The 18072-nt window shown below is 41.1% G+C and overlaps 1 protein-coding gene across 44 annotated transcripts in view; it reads left to right on the top strand.

Annotated features, from left to right (window-relative positions):
* KCNMA1 (potassium calcium-activated channel subfamily M alpha 1) overlaps positions 1-18072 on the top strand; it is a 729677-nt gene that overhangs the window by 675197 nt on the left and 36408 nt on the right. For 24 of the 44 annotated variants that reach the window (XM_045437750.1, XM_045437748.1, XM_045437780.1 and 21 more), the window contains one exon: positions 13730-13843. In XM_045437750.1, coding sequence (XP_045293706.1) covers positions 13730-13843 — 114 coding nt within the window. Of the gene's footprint in view, positions 1-13729; positions 13844-14625; positions 14707-18072 lie in introns of all 44 variants that reach the window. The other 20 variants (XM_045437744.1, XM_045437752.1, XM_045437747.1 and 17 more) reach the window with 1 other exon arrangement.

The raw sequence follows: 18072 nt of genomic DNA, 5'->3' as shown, positions 1-18072 counted from the left end.
GCCCCTTTCCTCTATTTCAAGGAGATTAATTCAAAAAAAACCTAAGTAAGAGCAATAAAGATGTAGTTTGCAATTTTCCCGTCCTCCCAACCCACCCCCTTTTGTAAACCCTGTCGGCCAGGATACAGCCTGATTCAGGGTATTGATTTCAATAGTGACTTCCCAGTGCTTTCTGAACATTTCTCCTTAAGTTAAAGAATTCCTTCCAGCTTGCTCCTTCCTTCTCCTAAACGCAAGAGAGTGACAGGGAGAATATCACTGCATCTCGTTTCAATTTTCTAGTGAAATATAAAGACTTTCCTCTTTAATATTTCACAAAGTTTCTCCGGTTCCCAGTGGGAGTCCATGCTGGGTAATGTTTGCTAATTACCAACAACAAAACTAGACATACAACGCTGGTAAATTACCTGACCCTTTCCATTTTAATGAGACAACAAGGATTTCGCGAAGTGATGTTGTTTCACTGGTTAATGGTGTCAGCAATGTTGTAATTGTGGGTTGAGACGCATTAGCTGAACAACCACATGTAGAAAGGGCTTTCTCTTGACAAGCCCTTTGGAGACTAGAACCATATTATCATTAAGCCTTTGTCATTTGCATGCTGCTAATCACTTACTTTATTATCCAGAGTATCCATTGTCTTTCTTTAATTGCTCTTTAAATTAAAATTAAAAATAGTTCTAAAGCCCACAATGGCTGGGATAGCATCTTGATTATGAAGATAACTTCAAGAAAATGGAACAACTGGTAACATATTGCTGGGATTATGAGAGAGTCCCACTGTTTCGTACCATGCCTGCAGGCCCCGGGAGCCTAATTGTGGCGGTTTCTCTTCCTTTAGCCCATACTGTTTGTTTAATAAATGGTTATTTATGGCCTTTTTGGCCATTATAGCAACTTTGGAGAAAGTACATCCTTCTCATTGGTTTGAGCACTGCAATTTCATTCTCCGGGCAAAGGTATAAAATACAACTGAAAGGCAGTTTCTGTACCAGAGCCTCTGAAAAGAGATCTCTTGATTCTCCTTGCTTGTTTATTCTGTCTGTACACACTTACTTTTAAAATTTGGGGTCATGAAAGAGACCTAAACCTGGGAGCTAAGAAGGACCTTAGAGTCATCCCCATTTCCCAGGTGAAGAAACTGAGGACCAGAGCAGTTGTTATAACTACAATCACAGAGCAGGAGATGAACCGGATTGTCTGTTACTGAGTGGAGTGGATGCAGGGCTCCTGATTGGAAGATCGTGCCTTCTGGGTTACTCCTGAAAGAGGATATGATGTCATGTTGTGAATTGTGATGTGCAAGTGGCAGGGTTCTCATGGTGCGCTTAGTGTGTGTCTCTTGTATGCATCTGCCAGTATGTTTGTTGCTAACGGACTGTGTGCTAGGATACTGGAAGAAAAGGCTCATGTCTTCTGCATCCTTAAAAAAAACAACCCCATGGGGGTGCCTGGTGGCTCAGTCTGTTAAGTGTCCAACTTCAGCTCAGGTCATGATCTCATGGTTCATGAGTTTGAGCCCCACATCAGGATCTCTGCTGACAGCACAGAGCCTGCTTCAGATCCTCTGTCTCCCTCTCTCTCTGCCCCTCCTCTGCTCTCTCTGTCTTTCTCAAAACCGAATAAAAACATTTTTTAAAAAAACCATGAATGACTGCAGTCATTCCTGAATACCAAGGGATTAAACCCAGAGTTATCATGGTTCCATTGTCATATACAGTGCCCTCAGAATTAGGATGATAGTTTTTGAGAACCAGAAGGGATTGGGCATTGCCTTATCTGCCTCAAATTTACAGAAGGGAAAACCAAGTTTAGTAAAACACCGAGTCCTTCTAAGTTCTCATAGGTAGTTAAGGATTGACCTTTGATTCCCTGTCCATTTCTTTGTCAGCATTACCAATCTATTGTTGACGACATTCATCATCATCATCATCATCATCATCATCATCATCATCAAAGTTAGTATTCATAAAGTGCTTACTCTGTTCCAGGCACTCTTGTAAGCAATTTACCTGTATTATTTAACTTATTTAATCTTCATGACGTACTACTCTCCCACTTTACAGATGAACAGACTGAGACACAGAATTTAAGAAAATTTCCCCAAATCACAAACTAGAAACTGAACAAGGTAGCACTCACACGAATGCAGTCTAGCTCCAGAATTCAAGTTTTCAACCACAGCGTTACGGTTCGTTTCAGATTATGGTCAAGGGATATTCATCATGGTGTAAATGACTTTTCAAAATCAAATTAGCACCCATCAACGTCTTCTGTAGTGAAGATTGGCGTGGATTGGGAATACCTGATCCTAGTTATATATTCATCTGCCAGCCTGAACATGTATGCAGGAAAGCCTTTAAAACTTAAAAGAAAAAAAGTTTACTGTGCTTTCTTTTAAAGGACTTGCAAATGTTTAGAACCTGGGCTGTTCTCTCCGGCCAGGTGTCCTGTCTTGAGAACCTTTCAGAGACAGCTGTCTCTGACAGAGAAAGTTGCCAGAGATGGGATTCTGCTTTTCCTGAACTGTGTTGCCTTGGATCACTTGGCAAAGCCATCTCTTACAGCTCCTTAATTTTCTGTGCTCTTAAGACACGGATGTTTTAGTTTGCCTGTGATTTCCTAGCTCTGGTTTTTGCTATGCTGGCCATTGGTTCCCATTAAACCAAACAACTGGGGCCCATTTGGCATTTGGTGTTTTAAAAGTAAACGGACACTTGAACTACATGACAAATGCTGAAAAACAAAGCCCATAGCATTGAGAACATAAAGAAACTGTTTATAATGTAAAGGTGGTTACATTTTCAGTCAATCTATCACTTTAATGAGCTCTTTGCATTTCTTTGATTAATGCTCACAAAAGGGGGAGAAAAAAATTGATGTAATGGAAACAAAATGAGAAAACACAGGGGAGGTTTCTGTGTGTTTTATTAGTATCCGCTGCATATCACTGTCTCACAATGTATACGTCTACCTTTTCCCTGGCATAGCACACGTCTCGTTTACTGGAAACAGGATCCGGCATGAAAGAGGGAACCCTATATTAGTGGCAAAACAGCCTTTGACCTATTGTGGTGGCAGCAAAGAGGGAGGGTCCAGAATAGGAATTAGGAATTAATAATAGTAATAAAGAAAAGGCTGACATAGTCCATGCCATATCAAAAAGAAGAATCCGATCAGTAGGAAGACTAAAAATAGGACACATTGAAGACACTTAAAAAACATTTAAACATTAGAATGTAGTGATTAGTTCATAATTACTAGTGATTTATTTGCTCAGTTTAAAATAATAAATAAAGAAAATGGGAAAAGTACCGAAAAAGACATCTTCAGGAAGTATCTGAAGGGGGAAGAGAAGTTAGTCAAGGCAGGCTTCCTGGAGGAGGTGAAGTTAGTCAAGGCAGGCTTCCTGGAGGAGGTGAAGGAGGGGTGGGAGCTGGGTTGGGAGAGAAGAGAGGAGACGGCATTTCTGAAGTGAGTGAGCCTTGGTGGGAGCAGGGATGAGAATCAGCAGGTGCCACTGTGTTGGAAACACAGTTTCCACTGTGTTGGAAACCAGTTCTGACTGTTCCTCCCCTTGACCATGAGTCCAGTGCTCTTTAGAGCCCCGTGAGCATTAGCCATCCTTTCTCTGAGTTTGAGTGGCTCTTGTTAAAGTGATTGGAGGTTGGCATAGCAGAAAACGGGATCCTTGAAGACTCGCTTTTTAATGTGAGTTATTGTTATTTCCACCCCAGAACCTCCGTTTCCTCAAACTGAGGATCTCAAAAATAACATTTAAGATCTGTGTCGCTCAACAGGATGAGTCCATCTACCATATCCAACCAGCTGCTCTCAACTCATAAAGATCACAAGAAGTTTTAAGGTTTCAAGCTCTTTTCTTTTATCAATCTATAATTTTGATAATTATCAATTGATCATTTTTTCTCATTGCACAAATAAAATATATTCATTTAAGAAAATTTAGCAACTACATATAAGCAAAAAGAAGAAAACACACATTCTTCATACTTTACCACTTGGACATATTAGTATTGACATACTAGTCTTGCTTCTGTAGATATGAATATTTCCCCCTCAAAAAGGGATCGTATATATTAGTATATGACCTGAGTTCTTCCACAAATATTTTACCATGACCATTTTCTATGTTAGTAAATATTTTTCTGCTTTATGTTTAGTGGATCATACTTCTCATAATCAGTTTCCTAATACTGAACATGCCTATTGTTTTCAACTTAACATTGTTACTTAATAACCACAAATGAAGACTGTTGTAACCAGATCTTTAATGTGAAGAAATTATGGCTGTATGTGCATATTTTTAGAAGTGAAATTGCTTAGGCCAAAGGGCACATAAAATTTTAACTCATTTGATTCGTATCGCCAAAGTTAATCTTATTTTTAAGTTTTAAGATGAATTCAGAGAGGGTAAAAAGCAATTGAGAAGTTGTGGAAAATTCACTATGACACTATGAGCTCAGGGGCAAGTGAAGACATTAGACCATATGAATCTTAGATTTATTTCCAAATCTGTGTTTGAGTTGTGACTAATTTTTTCCCCTCCCTCTCTACTTCCCTCCTCCCTCCCTCCCTCCCTCCCTTCCTTCCTTCCTACCTTCCTTCCTTCCTTCCCTCTTTCCTTTGAGAGATAGATACTGGAAGCAGTAAGCTCTTTAGGTTTATTTTAAAAAGAAATTGTCTGCGTAATGAAACTTAATGAGCAAACAGCTATGCGAACGTGGGTTGGTTGGTTGGTTGGTTGGTTGGTTTAGTCTGCTTTGGTTTGATTCAGACCCAAAACACAAACTCTAAAAAAAGTGAGGTATTTTACACAATGGGTGAGCCAACTGCCCAAGGCATTCATCGAATACGGTCTCTAGAAAAAAGTACTGTTAAAAATATCAATGTCACTTACTGTGAATAGAGGAAATGGAGGGTGTCGCTGACCCACGTCTTGTGCTTGGTCACTGGAAGTGAAAAGGGAAGCTTGAATAAAGAAAGATACAACCATTTGTTTTAACACAACATCAGACATGCATGAGCTATTTCACCATGCAAACAGATATTTGGGTACTGTACCATTTGGAGCATTTTGGTTGGAAAACATAGAGGTTCAACTCAAAAAGGCTTAAATAAAAAGGGAGTCATAGAACTGAGGTGCCCATGGCTTCAGACATGTGAGCCCATGAGCTTGAGTGATGTCAGAACTCTGTCTCATCCTCTTCCCCTCCTGACTCATTTGCCCCATGGTGGGCTAAATGGTCACCCACAGCCCCATACTTACCTCCTTCTGGCTTTGCAACCACACCATCTTTAACATCTTTTACATCAGGGAGAGATGGGGAGAACATGGCTTGGCCCCAGCTCGGGGGACAGGTTCATCTTAAACCAGCTGTGTGCCCAGGATGATGGGCCTGTGAAGTCACACTGTCTGGCTTCATGTTGTCACTTCTGTGCCAGGCTGGGGACAGGGTTGCCCTTTTCCCTCTCCCCACCAAACACTGTGGAATGGGTTCCTTATGTGGGGAAGGACTTGGAAGAGAGCAGATAATCAACTGTCCTTCTTCTGCCACCAACTGGTTCTGTGACCTTGGGCACAGTAACTTCTTTGCTCTGAGCCTTGGTTTCTTCATCTCTGAAATGGAGAGATTGATTAGAGGATTTCTAAAGCTCTTGAATCTCTAGCATAGAGTGATTGGTAAAGAGGCAAAGGAGACCCAATCGACTCCAAGCACGTGAGTTTTTGGTTGAAATTTCCCCCCCATCCCCGCAGCTTCCCGACATTGCCCTCCAGCGCCCTGTCTCGGGCTAGCACACCTCAGGCTCCAAAGCACAAAGTAAGGGTGGGAGTACCCTTCGGACAGGGTCAGAAGATGCCGCCTTAGTAAATCATTGTTTTTTATTGAGTCAACACTGGTCAGCTGCCTGGCCTTCATGACTCTAGGACTCCAACTTTGTGGGAAACCCTGTTACAAGGTTAAACTGAGGCTTTCTCTGGACAGGTTGCTCTTGCAGACTTTTCCAAAAATCTATCTTCCAAATCAAGCCTAGGCATGTAGATTTTCCCCCTACAAGTTAGAAAGCAGTTGTGCTTCTGTAGGTGGAATTTTCTTGACTTCAGCTGCTGAAGAATTTGTTGGAATACATACTGCAAAATCACTGCTGTGGCTATTACTGTTCTCGCTCAGGGGAGCTATTCAGATGCCTCATTTATTGGAGCTTAATAGATTAAAAGTCCAAATTGAGTCTCATGATATAAGCCTAATCAAGTTCTAATCTGCATAATTTTCCCATAAGCAGCAATGGGAAATTTGGATAATTTATGTTTCAACAGTTGCCAATCATGTGTTAAATAGCATTGTTGCATTTACTTACCAAAATATTTTTATTGATCTTCACTTCATCTGACATTTCACTTGGGGATTTTTTTTCTTTTTTTTTTTTTTTGCCTGGCATTAACAGGAAATTTAATTCATCTCGTAGATGATGTAATATGAGATGTTTCTCTTGATTTTAACATGTCTTTATAGATCATTTTTAACGGTGATCTTTTCCTTTTACAACTTCATATTGAATACCTGTCTCAGCAAACCTAGATGACTTGGCCTAATTTATTTCCCTAGTTTAACGTAGCATATGGATTTCTAACCATCATTTATATGCACACAATAAAAGATAATTTGGCCCACCATTTGAACCAATTCCTTTATGTTAAATCTATGGGGGCGGGAGAGGCACTTACCTTCATTTCTCCATCTATTCTAGGGGAGGTGATTGATAAGAATTTCCATCTCTCTCTCCCTGGAAAGGCTTGGGGATTTAACTAGAAGAGATTTAGAAAGTACTTTGTGTTTTCCCCCATGGAAAAGGACTGTAATAAAGCATTTATTATATGTACCGAATGGTGCATGCTACTGTACCAAAGCAAGTTAGGCATAACTACAATGGGTCCCAGTTGTTATCTGCTATTGTTTAAAAGTGAAAACAGCAAAAGAGTAGGACTGGCTCGGGCCTCCAACTTACCTGCCTGGATCAGCCCCTGAGAAGGAGGGAGCATCTCGCACAGGGAGAAGGCAACATGGGCATGGTTATCCATGGGCTGTGACGTCAGACTGCCTGGCTCAACTCCCAGAGCCTCCATTTCTTAACTGGTTGTGTTTGAGGAAGTTCTTGGACTGTTCTGAATCTTATTTTCCTTATCTACAAAATGGGGATGTTAACAGTGCCTACATTCATAGGGTTGTTCAGAGGAATAAATGAGGTGGCCCATGAAAAGCTCTTAGTGCAGCTGTAACACATATTGTGAGTCATGGCATTCCATTTAAATTCCCTTGGGTGCAAATGTGAGATCTGCTAATTCCTAGATGTGTGCCCCAGGGCTGATTACTTACCTTCTCTGTGCTTCAGTTTCTTCGTCTGCCAAATAGTTTTATCCACATAAGATGGTTTTGAGAACTAAAGTTACTCCATGAATAGAGTTTAGAATATAGTAAGCACTCAATAAATGTTGGCTTTTTTTTTCTTGAGGTTCTTTTGAAACTTATTTTCTTCATGCCTAATTATCTTAATCAGTCTAAATCTAGAACTTTGTTTTGAGTTCCATATAGACAGTGATGTTGAGTCTTTTCTCATTTTCTAATGCACTCACCTCTGCATTATCCTGGAATCCCACCCATTTCTAGCATTCCCTATGGTAGATCTTGTCTGAGCCACAGCTTTTTTTTTTTTTTCTCCTACAACCACATGGTGTCTCTTGGATGCTGCACATAGATGCATGCACGCAGCAGGTACCCAAAACAATTGATTTTTAAAATGACACCTGGGTGATCTCCTTTTTATCCCCTTTCTGTCTCTTCTCCTTGAACTTCTTAGGAATAGCCCAAATGTTTGTTAAATTCTTTAACTGGAAGCCACCCTAACTGAAATGGCCTTGTCTAATTTAACTAAATGTCACTTAAATTACTTAAGATAACTTCCCTGGCAGGGGCTGAGTGCTGCCAGCTCCTGGAATAATTAGTAACATGAAAAGAACATCACATACTGCTGATTCTGTTCATCTGAACGTAACAGTAGCACATATGGTTAGGAACACAAATACCGGAAAAGAAAGCAGAGAGTAGCAAAAGCCATTTTAGGAGCCTTAGAACTCAAGAGAGGAGTTTATATCCCTAAATAATTAAGAAAAGTGGGAGGGACACCTGGATGGCTCAGTTGGTTGAGCATCTGACTCCTGTCATGATCTCAGGGTCATGGGATCGAGCCCTGTGTGGAGCTCCATGATGAGTGTGGAGCCTGATTAAGATTCTCTCTCTCTCTCTCTCTCTCTCTCTCTCTCTTCCCTCTTTCTGTCTCCCTCTGCCCCTCACTCCTGCTTGTGTTCTCTCTCTCTAAAACTAAAAAATATATAAACATAAATAAAAAATAAGTGGGAGATTACATCTGGACAAAGAAGTCTCCAGAGAGATTCTACAGTTGCTATAAGGAATTAAGAAACTTTCCTAGTCTTTCTTATCAACTGGCCCCCAGTTTTCCCCATCCTTAAAAAAAATCCTAACCAGGGTGCCTGGGTGGCTCAGTCGGTTGAGCATCCGACTTCGGTTCAGGTCATGATCTCGCAGTTCGTTGAGTTGGAGCCCCGCATCGAGTTCTGTGCTGACAGCTCAGAACCTGGAGCCTGCTTCAGATTCTGTGTCTCCCTCTCTCTCTGCCCCTCCCCCACTCATGCTCTGTCTCTCAAAAATGAATAAATGTTAACAAAAAAATGTTTTTAAATAAAAAATAAAAAAAATCCTAACCATCCATACACAAAATCTTCATTCCTTAGATATATTGGAATTCATTTTTATCACTGAATTCATCTGATTATTTCTACCAAAATGTATTCACACTGCTCATTGCCTTCCCATTACTTTTCTATGGTTTTCTCTATGTGAAAATTCTTTCTAGAAAATATGTCAAAAGCTTCCTCAATTCTTTATCCATAGGGAACAAGTGGCAATGGATGCTGCACCTATCCACAAATATTTATTGTGTACCCAGTGAAACAGTAACATCAGTTGTCCAGTGTTTGAGTACTTGCTTTATACTAGACATTATACTAAATGTTTTTAATACACTATTTCATTTTATCCTTCTAATTGCCCTATGTAGGAGACACTTCCAGTGTATATACAATGAAACAGAGGCTTACAGAGAGTCAGAGCTATGCTCACAGTTATGTGGCTCATAAGTAGATGAGTCAGTACTTGAACCCAAGACATCTGACTTCAAAGTCCATACTTTTAACTATTCCACACTGTTTCTTGTCTACAGGCCAGGAATTCCAAAGACGATCTGGGAAAGTTTTATTTATTTATTTATTTATTTTAATATATGAAATTTATTGTCAGATTGGTTTCCATACAACACCCAGTGCTCATCCCAAAAGATGCCCTCTTCAATGCCCATCACCTACCCTCCCCTCCCTCCCCCCCCATCAACCCTCAGTTTGTTCTCAGTTTTTAAGAGTCTCTTATGCTTTGGCTCTCTCCCACTCTAACCTCTTTTTTTTTTTCTTCCCCTCCCCCATGGGCTCCTGTTAAGTTTCTCAGGATCCACATAAGAGTGAACACATATGGTATCTGTCTTTCTCTGCATGGCTTGATCTGGGAAAGTTTTAAAAAGATGGAAAACCGAGTCTCTGGTCTAAAGTTCTCATACAGCATGTGAAGTGAGCATGTTTAGCAGAGGGGCAATGTTGGTCCCATTTATGCCTAATGCCAAAAGAATGGAAAGGTAACATAAGGCCCTTACATCTGGCCCTGAGGATTAGAATGGGGAAGGGCCTTCAATTTTAGGAAATCAGGTAATCTTTGGAAGTCATTTGTAGCCTCAAACTTGCCTCTTGTGGCCATGCTTAACAGAGAGAATGGGGGCACATCTAAAGAATCAGAAGACCATCTTGGTAAGAGCATGGGCTGTAGGTGATTGAACTCGAATCCTTTCCTGGTTGAGAACTTCTCATCCTGTCTCTCTGATGCCAATATTCTCAGTCACCTCTTCTGGCAAAATAAGTGCTGGTTTCTAAAATTAAGTTTGCAAGTGTTAGTTTAACTAATGAAAGGAGAGTTTGCCAGTTTCACTCTTCTCCAGGTGTAGATTATGATCCCTGGAGTAGGTTCCATGTGCCAGCACGTTCACATGCATAACTGGAGCACTGTTTTATGGAGAAAGACTTCAAGTTCAACCAAAGATGTATCCACTGCAACAAACAGTAATGGTGGGGAGTAAGACAATCAAGAAACGTGGACACAATTTGGACCTGTCCCTTTATCAACTGCTGCTATGATGAATGGGGTAGATGCCATCAAATGTCGTTAAGGGCCAGATTGCCTCATCTCTTCTGAAGGAAGGTGCCTGAATTACTCTTTTCTCCAAGGTCATTTAGGGAATCTGGGTCAGTCCTGCCATTTCAAACCACAATTTTCCCATATTAGGACCTCTGAGAGAACAATGTTAATGAATTCTGTTTATCTTCAACACAACTCTACAGGAAAGGAACAGGAAAAAGATGAAATCTGTTTCTTTTGTCTTTGCTTTTTGCTTTCAAGAATGTGTGGCTAGAAAACTAGCAAAAGAAAAAGAGACATTATCATTGCTGAAGTTTTCTTGCCAACAAGAGCACCCTGTTCTTGGGGTTATGCATAGGAGAGAGAAGGACTTTTAATGGAGAGATGTCTTTGGACACCCACCATAGTTTGTCAGTTGCAGATGCTAATGGAACCAGGCTTGGTGACTGAAGGGGAAAATGGAATATGAAAGCAAAATGGAATAGGCCTATGAGGCAAGCATGTCATTTCTAAATGAAGGTTTCATGCAAAGGAGTTGAGTCTTTTCACAGCTGAAAATGGAATCTTTAAATAAGATAGAATAAAAGGATGCTTTGGCTTGTTGCGGGTTCTGTAATGAAATACAGTTTTCCTAATACCGTGTGACCTGCATTTCTCCCTGTTTTATGGGTGCTATTCCTTGACGTACAAACCCGTATTTTCTCAAGTCAGCATTTGATGATGGATGTCAAAATACAGGCCATGTATTATGCATATAGCATTACCGATTTAAAGTGTTTACTTGTCAAGTTGAAGAAATTCAAAAACGTCACATCCACTGAATCCGCACAGCTGCCACTTGCAGTTTTTCATGCTTTTGAATGAAACTTCTGATGAAAACAGTTTAGTTTTCCCCGTCGCTATTCTGGGGAAGAAAACAGCTAGCCTTTAAAATGCATGTTCTCGGTGATGTGGTTGGCTGAAAAACACGCATTCCAAAGTTTAGAAAGATGGACACTGCATTGTCACTTGAAATTACTTCCCCTGTGCACAGTCTATCAACACAGAGAATAAAATAAGTGCAATCAGAGAATGAAGAGTAAATAAAACTTTTTTTTTTCCTTCTGAAAGTATGGCATTCCATAGTGTAAAATTTATACACGAGCGAGCAGAAAATAGGAAAAAACCCTTTCATATTTTTCTGGCATTTCATGCATTATGCACCTCCAAAACAACAGGCAATTATTGAGCATCTGTCATTTCATTCCTGATAGATAGAGCTTCACACATACCATAAACCAGAGTGAATCCAACCTTGCTACATTCCTGGAGACTAAGTTGGGCATCTTGCCACACAATCTTTTTGGAATTTTGTCCTTGGGAACTTAGCAAGGGACTCTGTATCTGTAAGTCCCTAATTCATTGATAAGTCTCTATAGCCAATCCACCAAGGGCAAAGAAGAGAAACCAAAGAAAATGTGAACGTCTATCTGCCTGTCCTATAAGATTGGGGAGGAGATTGGGTCTCAACAACCAGCATGGAGCTCTTGGTACCACTTACCAGGTGTTTTACTTGATAAAATTAATTTTCAGCAAATGAATATATTGAGGTAAATAAATGTCTCAGGTTTATAGGTCTCTATGCACATCCTTAAAGAGGCAGCCATTAAGCCTAGCTGGGATGATTTCTCACCCTCACTAAATTTGAACTTATGGTTAGGCCAGGCTCATTCTTGTATGTACTTGGGATTTGGGTCTGAGAAGCTCAAACTGCAAAAATCAGAAACCAATTGGCTACTTTCCAATTTACTATGCCCATGTTTACCTTATGAAGTCTGTGTTAGGCACGCTGGGAGGTTCAAGGGTCCACTATAAGCTCGTGGCATATGCAGCAGTCAGGATGATTTCAGCTGCAAGTAAAAACAAAACAAAACCAAATTCCTCATTTTTGGCTTAAACAAAAAGGAAAAAAATATGTACAATTGACCTTTGAACAATGAAGGAAGTTTAGGGGTGCAAGCCCTCCTGCACAGTTGACAATCCATGTGTAACTTTTGAGTCCCCAAAAACTTAACTACTAATAGCCTACTGGTGACTGAAAGCCTTACTGATAGCATAAATAATCGATTAAACTACATTTGGTATGTCATGTGCCTTATGTACTATATTCTTACAATGAAGTAAACTAAAGAAAAGAAAATGTTATAAGAAAGTCAGGATCTTAAATTGTGTGTGTGTGTGTGTGTGTGTGTGAGTGTATGTACAAAACTAATCTACCCTACCTCAGGATATTTTACCATAAGAAATTTTATATATATATATGTATGTGTATATGTGTATATATATGCATATATATATACACATACATATTATATATAATTATTATATATAAAATATATACATAATCTCATTATCGTATTGTATATTAAAATCTCATTTGTATATACTGTGTATAAAGTCTCACGTAGTAAGAATCCTGAGGTCAATTGGTTTTGGCTCTAGGGCTGGTTAATTTGGGAACTCAAGGATATTTCTTTCTATCATTAAGGCTGTCCATCATTCAGTTCAGCCAATGTCATTTAGTTGGTCCTCAGCTGGTGCCCATCCTTGTTGCAAGATGGCTGCCATAGTTCTAGGCACTACAGGTACCAGAGCAATGTCTAGTGGATTAAAAGAGAATCTCTTTGTATGTGACTCTTTTTAATAGCAAAGAAACACTTCCTAAAAGTCCCCGACAAATTTCCTCCCATTACCCTTTGGCCAGAACCTACCAAAAACCCTGGCTTGAGTCACTCACTGGCAAGAGAGTAAGTAATCAGTTGGTTTAAGATAATAGTCAGGATAGGTTAGGTTATGCTGTGGTAACAACAACCACACAAACCCTGGTGTCTTAAAGCAATACAGATCACCTTTTCACTCACTCCGAATGCTTTTGGGTCTAAGTTACTGTCCAGGGCTGCTGCCCAGCCTTCATCTCCATAGTAACGCGTATTCCCATGGTTGCCACAGTCTAGAAAAAGAGGCAGAAAGTCAAGTCAAATATTTGTAACAGAAGTGATGGTGTACATTGTTCTGTTCACTTTTCATGGGCCAAAGCATCTCCTGTGTCACACAGAAGCACAGAGTACAGTCTTCTTGTCTGCCTAGAGGGAGAGGGAAACAAAAATCTATGAGCAAGATCAGTAATTGGTGTAGAGACTCATTTTTCGGGAACTATAAGGCAGGTTAGAATTATTTATAATGGCCTCCTATTTTGTGCTTCATGAAAGCAACACATCAGAGCTTATCCTGGGAGTGCTAATTGTTGACCTGTAAATAAAACATAAGCTACTTTTTTTATTATGTATATATATAATATTCATATTATTCCCAAGCTTTCCATGTCTCTGACTTTTCTTCCTTCTCTTTCTTTTTCACAGGGTTCACACCTCCAGGAATGGACAGATCCTCTCCAGATAACAGCCCAGTGCACGGGATGTTACGCCAACCATCCATCACGACTGGGGTCAACATCCCTATCATCACTGAACTAGGTAGGGGTGAAAGTCAGCTTTGGGTAGATTTTTTTGTCCTCTTTTCCAACCATGTAGGATATGAGGAAGTTGTCCTGTTTCTTAGCTCCTTCAGCATAATGGGCTCTAGTAGGGCTTGTTTGGGGGGAGGTGGAGAAAGGTATGAGTAGCAATGTGACAGATTACCAAAAGGAAAACTGATCTATCTTTCCTCTGAGAAGAATAGACAGTTTCCTTCGTGCTGGTCACTATTCTCAAAGCAGCTTGAGATGACGGATTTGAGATTGGGGCATAAATTAGGGAAGGAGGAGGAAAGGAGGAAAGGCATAATCCATGGACTCTGCCTGGTGATTTTCATTGGAAGCACCTCAAGACAGCTCCTACAATCAGAGCCCTCCCACTGAGGTACAAAGCCTCAGGACTAAGCCAAACCCATTTTGAGAACTGGGGGGAGGCGTTGGGCTAATGTGTAATAACCCTCCATTTAATCTATCCTGGTTGAACTTCTCAGCTAAAGGTCATTTTCAGTGAATGTCACTCTGGCCTAAAGTAGGATGGGGTTTGGAGGGCCATGATTACTGGCCAGTGGAACCCAACTTTCAACCTGGCTGTGACAGTTTTTCCTACCATTTGTGAATTTACAAAACTGCTGAGTGGTGTCTTCCCCCCAAGACAATACTAACCACCTAAGGTGCTGGGTCTCTTTACGTTGCAATGTTTCCTCTGTTATTCCCTCACTCTCTTCTTTTTCTGTACTTTCCTCCACTCCCTTTCCCCAACCCTTAAATGCTGTATCCAATTAGCTAAACCTGGCAAGTTGCCTTTGGTATCAGTCAATCAGGAAAAAAACAGTGGGACGCACATTCTAATGATAACTGAACTGGGTAAGAAGCACTGTTTTCCTTCACATCAGTATCTCCTTTTGTTCCGTGGTTGGTGTTTCCAACTATCATCGGCTTGTTTTTTTATTTCACCGGCTGTAACAGAAAGACTACCCCATGGCACTGCTTTGAATGTGTTTTATTTGTGGCTCTGGTTGGAATCGACTGTCTTGTTCTGGCCTTTCTTAATGATTTTTTTCCCCACACAGCATCAGTAAACCTTTGATCACACCCATCTGACCTGGCAGTTGTTTCCAAAGCATCTTTGCTCTAATTCATTTTCTTTGGCCTGGGCCTTTTTTTTCCTTTTTTTCTTTTCCATGTGTCCCCCTGCTTCCCCGCCTTCTCCCTCATATTCCTCTTCCAACATACTGTCAGTTTGACTGACATGTCTTCACAGCTCTCAGAGGAAGCCAAAGGAGAAATATAAAAATTTTAAGATAAGAAACCTAAGACGGAGCCTTCCCTCCAGCTGTTTATTTTCCTTTATTCTGACTTTATTTGCCTTCCCCCCCTCCCCCCCACCACAAGGCCTTTTCTCAGAACCTCTGGTTCTGAAACCATAAAAAGCAGCCAGCTCCCAGGGGACCTTTTCTTACAAAAGGCAAGATTTCAAGAAGGGTGCCAAGGCTGAGGTGAGCCACCACTGAGGCACAGTCCTGCTCTCTGACCCCCATCCGGCCCGGCCCAGAGCCTCAGGGAGATTCAGAGTGGACTCACCGGGAAGATGAAGCGTTCTGGTCGTGACTACATTTGTCAGGCCCTTCACACTTCCCCATGACTTGGTTAATAACTCTGTAAAAGGCACCCATCAGCAGCAGGTCTCAGAACTGGGGATTGATCTTCTAAATAGAGACAGCAAAAGTGCCGCTCTGCAGAGGGGTGGATAGAGAGGTGGGGAGCACCTGCCTTCGAATGACTCACGAATGAAACGAACATGCCATTCTCGTGGCCCCCAAATATATTTCAAAATAAGAGAGCAGGCTTTTAACACAGTAATCTTGCTTGTGAGGTGTCTGGAAACTAAGGAATAAATTGTCCACCATTCAGCACTGCATTATTGGAGACGTAGCTATTTATCAGGACAAATTCACTCAGGTCAAGGAGGATTGCACTATTTTCTGTTTCCAACAGTAGGAGAGGTTGTCTTTTTCATGTTTAGAGAAGTTGGCTAAAAGCCTGGGTTTCGGGATTGCTCTTCTCAGAACCATAGGGTTGTAAGAGACCCAGAGAGCGTGTGCAGCCGGGACGGCAGGTTGGAAAATTCATCCAGGTATCTCCATCTCAGAAACCTTTAGTGGCACTTCAAAATCATCACTGCCAGGAATTTCTTTTTCTGTTTGGAATTCATGTGCCGCCAGCTAACTAGGATATCTTTATTTGTGATTAGTAGGAGAGAAAAGAAAAGGCTGGGTGGCCCAAATCGGAGGCAACAATGCAGGCATTCGGTTAGCGTAATGGAATCTCCTGAGCCTTTGTTCCTCACCAGATCTCTTCTGGGAGCTCAGAGAACCTTCCGTGTGTTCACATCATCCTTACCTTCTGCCTTAAGCCTTGTTTTCCTAGTGCTCATACCACGTTTGCAAGTACACCATCATCCACCAATCACTTGGCCTCCCTGCATCCCCACACATATCTACTATTTACCTTCATGTTCTGAGTCACGTTCCACATTATGCCAACCAGTAGAATGCCTTCTAAAAAGCACAGGGGATGCTAGCACCAAACATGTTTTTAAAACTGTATAGTATATTCCAGTCTTCACCCACTTGGAGAGTTTCAGTTGATGTTAGTGGATTGAAGGCTCCCAGAAGTTCCGCAAGAAGGAAATTTGTTTAAAGCTATTTCACCTGCTTTCCAGTTCTAGGAAACTGTACAACATTTGGGAAGGGATTTTAAAAAAAAATCCCTCTTAGCATCCACATAATGACTGTTCTGTGAAATAGGCTTTGGATAACACTGTCTGCTCTCCCTCTGAGACTATCCCAGAACAAAACACAGGATTTTCAGGGAACCCTGGTTCCTGCCCTGGAGCTCTTTCCCAATGACTGAAATGCCTGGCTCGCTGACAATCTACTCGTGTCTCCCTGCTTGTGGCCACATCCCCTCCAAGTCTAGTACCTCCCGTTCCCCGTGGTCTTGAAAAGAGGTAACAGATGCTGTAGCTTTTGGACTGTCAGTGCACATGCTGTCCTTGGCTATTCTAAGTAATTGAAACCACACTCCTCTGAGTATTGTCCAGAGTTCATATTTCTGATCCACAAAGCAAGAAGTCTATACTGTAGCCTCTAAGATACTTTTGGGTAAATGGAAGGAAGAGAGGAAAAGCTACCATATGGCCCCAGTAGGGTCTCTCAGCAAGGTCTTACTTGCTTCCGAGAGAGGCAGAGGGAAGCTGGGAATTTTCATAATGTAGTGAGGTGGACAGAGCATTGACTCAGAAAGGCAATCCTGAGAGCAGCTGATGTCTATCAAGGTCCTGGGCCAGGCTCACCAAACACAATCTCATAGGAGCCTCCTGCCAACCTCATGAGAGCTGCTATTATTTCTCCCATTTCACAGACAGACAAACTACGCCATGGAATGATGAAGTGCCTTGCTTGTACAGGGTTTATACAGAGCCCAGATTCAAAGCTGACTTGTCAGATCTTGCATTTTGCACCTTAACCCACTAGCCTGTAATTCAAGTGTTGCTGAGCAAAAATGTTCCCCCATTAAAATTTTTCTGTAGGGAAACAAGATGGTGTCACTTAAAAATAATTCCATGCCTAGCCTCTTAGCCTATTATCATTTATTCTGCCTCATACAATAAACAAACAAAAGTTAAGAAAAAGTTACCCAAAAAGTAACTTTCAGGAAAAAAAAAATTAAAACAATAACTCTAGGAAAGAGAATTAGCAACTGATACATTTAGAAAGGAATCAAAAAAAGGAAATCTCATCTATTCTTTTCCTAAAAGCACCATAATTATTCCAGAAATCATGAGCGCTCATCTCCTCCCCCACCCCACACTTTCTTCCCTATTACTTGCTCTGCAAAAACTGATAATTTCTGAAGCCAAGATGGGAATGGAAATTAATTTGTCATTTAATTTTTAATAAGTTAAAGACATCTCAGTGACACAGCCAATCAGTCTGCACGTGCCTGCCGGAGGAGTCCTTGAGGAATCCTCAGATGGAAATGAACTACAGCATCAAATGCTGCATCTACTTTAGCTGAAGCACATAAAAGATTGAGCTGTTTAGAAGGGGAAAGGGAGAACGTGGGCGTCCCCATGCAACTCGGAATGCACAGCAAGTCTGTATCAGCAAGCAGCTGGAGACAGCCAGGAATCCATCCCACCTGGGGTCACCGGTCTGTCAGACAGGG

This window comes from Leopardus geoffroyi, chromosome D2 (genome assembly GCF_018350155.1).
Source record: "Leopardus geoffroyi isolate Oge1 chromosome D2, O.geoffroyi_Oge1_pat1.0, whole genome shotgun sequence".
Classification (NCBI taxonomy): Eukaryota; Metazoa; Chordata; class Mammalia; order Carnivora; family Felidae; genus Leopardus; species Leopardus geoffroyi.
The sequence above is the reverse complement of the archived record's forward strand: the minus strand, read 5'-3'. Positions and strand labels throughout refer to the sequence as shown.